At 41.4% G+C, this 2,251-nt stretch overlaps 1 protein-coding gene across 1 annotated transcript; it reads right to left on the bottom strand.

Moving 5' to 3' along the window:
• Nucleotides 1–895: 895 nt before the first annotated feature.
• Nucleotides 896–1,768, bottom strand: LOC143899308 (uncharacterized protein F54H12.2-like). Its single transcript, XM_077409526.1, has one exon. It carries the CDS (start codon nt 1,766–1,768, stop codon nt 896–898), a length of 873 nt encoding a protein of 290 aa, XP_077265652.1.
• Nucleotides 1,769–2,251: the final 483 nt, after the last annotated feature.

The following is a 2,251-nucleotide window of genomic DNA, read 5'->3' as shown; positions in this document are numbered from 1 at the left end:
CTAAATAATAGGCTTTTGCAACTTCTCTTTTCTCTTTCTCTTCTGTTTCGTTATTTTTTTGCAACTGTTTTATTTCAATAGCGATGTTACCATTGGTTTGTTCACTCTCGTCGTTGTCGTCGTTTGTGTCCAAATTTACGTGTGATAAATTTATAATATCGTAGCTCGAGTCGATGCTGCTGCTGCTGCTGCTGTTGCATTCACTGTTGTCTCGCAAGACTAACCAGCGTTTCAATTTGAAAGCGTTACGTAACGCACAAACAATTTTGTCCGTAGTCGAAACACGAAATCCGTGATGTGAGCAGCGTTGACTGTACTCTCGGGCCTCCGGTAAACTTTTGAACGGTGGAGAAATTTTTTCCATATTATATATGTTTCTGGAAAGTAGTTGACTCAAGTAACGAACCTTTTCCACACCTCTGCAGTAGATGTAGCGCACTTGTCGCGTAATTTCTCGCAGATGTAACGTGAAACATTTAAGATTGGTTTCGCCATCGAACCACTCGATTCCATGATAATTTCGCGAAAGCCAGTTATTCTCACGTCTTGACTTTTTGGGTAGATCGTCAAATGGATAGGGAGGCGTCATAATTTAGTGTCCGGCGATCGCTGCGTTATTCGCGACAACTGCAACTTTTTTCGGAATTAACTTTCCGTTGACATCACGGAAACCTTGTATGTCGATGACCAGATCCATAGTTCAAAATGCACTTTCTATTTTTTCAAGCGAAGCGTCGACGTCCGTGTCTCGAGTGAAACTGAATCTCTCTCTCTCTCTTTTTGCAGGACTTTACGCAGGAAAATGGTGATGGGAAAAATATGTAGTGTGTGGTGGGGTAAAAATAAAGCATGTACCGTGTAAAGCTGTGAAATATTATTTGTCGACATTTGTCATTTAACCGGCAAAGTCGACGATGATTTGACGAGAAGAGTCGATTTCTAGAACATTATCAAACTCGGCGTAAACGATGCAATTAACGGTTGTGGTAAGTGCTTTTTCAAATCGCACTTCCAGTCGTAAACTGCCACGTTTCACAAGATTTCTATAACCGGCAAAATTGGCTGATAAGTCGAGTGTAAGATCAAAGGCGAAAAGTGTGAATCCTTCGGCGTAATTTTCTCTACTTATAGAATTACCCTTGTTCAAAAAGTGTATATTGGTTCCCGAAAAAAGAGTGTGATAAACTTCGACGTAGAGTGGCTCGTCTTTCGAGAAACTCGGCTGTAGCGGTCTACTGGGAATTTGTATACTGTCGGCGTACAGCGAAAAAAAATGTATACCATAGTTTTTGAAATTAAACGGGTTTAATTTTCTATCGCCGTTAAACGCTCTGTTATCGACAAAACCGACTATTATCCGTTTCGGCAGTTGACCGAGTATTACATTGTCTATCGATTCTCCTACGAGACCCGCGTGAATCGTAAATTTTTTAACTTCGACTCTCGTAAGGGGATATTTGGCGGTAGTTTGACTCAACATTTTTGCATGCGCGAGTAAAATGCCAGGACTTATTCTTGCTCTTCTTATTAGCAGACTGGCGTCTAAAATGCGTATTTTTGACGTTAATCGATTTTCCATAAGACAAAACAAATCCTTCGAACGAACGAATCTCATTCTAACTTCCACACCGTTAATTAAAAATTTATCCTGATTGAAAACGTCGCAATGAAGATGACCTATGAGATCTAGCGCGTGTTTCTCGTGAATGTAACGAGCGCGTCTCACGAGAGCCGGATTTGGTGTTTCTGAATCTACGAGTGCGTCCATGAGTCCGCGTCCACTGACGGTGACCGAAAACGGAAATAAATATATCCTCACGTTTCAGGATAATTTATCAAAATTCAGTAAGGCGATACCCGTACCTAATCAAGAAGCGAATACAATCGCGAAAGAATTTGTCACAAAAATTATCTTTGAATACGGTATCCCCGACAAAATACTGACGGATAGAGGAACGAATTTCCTTAGCGAGATATTTAAAAGCACGTGTAAATTACTGAAGATAGAAAAAATTCAAACAACGGCCTACCATCCCGAGAGTAATGGAGCATTGGAACGCTCTCATAGAACATTAGCCGAATACTTGCGACATTATATTAACGCGGACCAGACAGACTGGGATGAATGGACGCCATACACAATGTTCGCGTATAACACGGCGCCACACACATCGACCGGGTTTACACCCTTTGAATTAGTATACGGACACCGAGCGACACTACCGACGGCACTGTTGCAACTACCGAAACC

Source organism: Temnothorax americanus, unplaced genomic scaffold (genome assembly GCF_048541705.1).
Source record: "Temnothorax americanus isolate GAGA-0224 unplaced genomic scaffold, ASM4854170v1 Scaffold26, whole genome shotgun sequence".
In the NCBI taxonomy this organism is placed as follows: domain Eukaryota; kingdom Metazoa; phylum Arthropoda; class Insecta; order Hymenoptera; family Formicidae; genus Temnothorax; species Temnothorax americanus.
The sequence above is the reverse complement of the archived record's forward strand: the minus strand, read 5'-3'. Positions and strand labels throughout refer to the sequence as shown.

Coding starts and splice junctions, on each gene's coding strand:
- LOC143899308 (XM_077409526.1), bottom strand. CDS start 1,768: ATGGACGCACTCGTAGATTCAGAAACACCAAATCCGGCTCTCGTGAGA.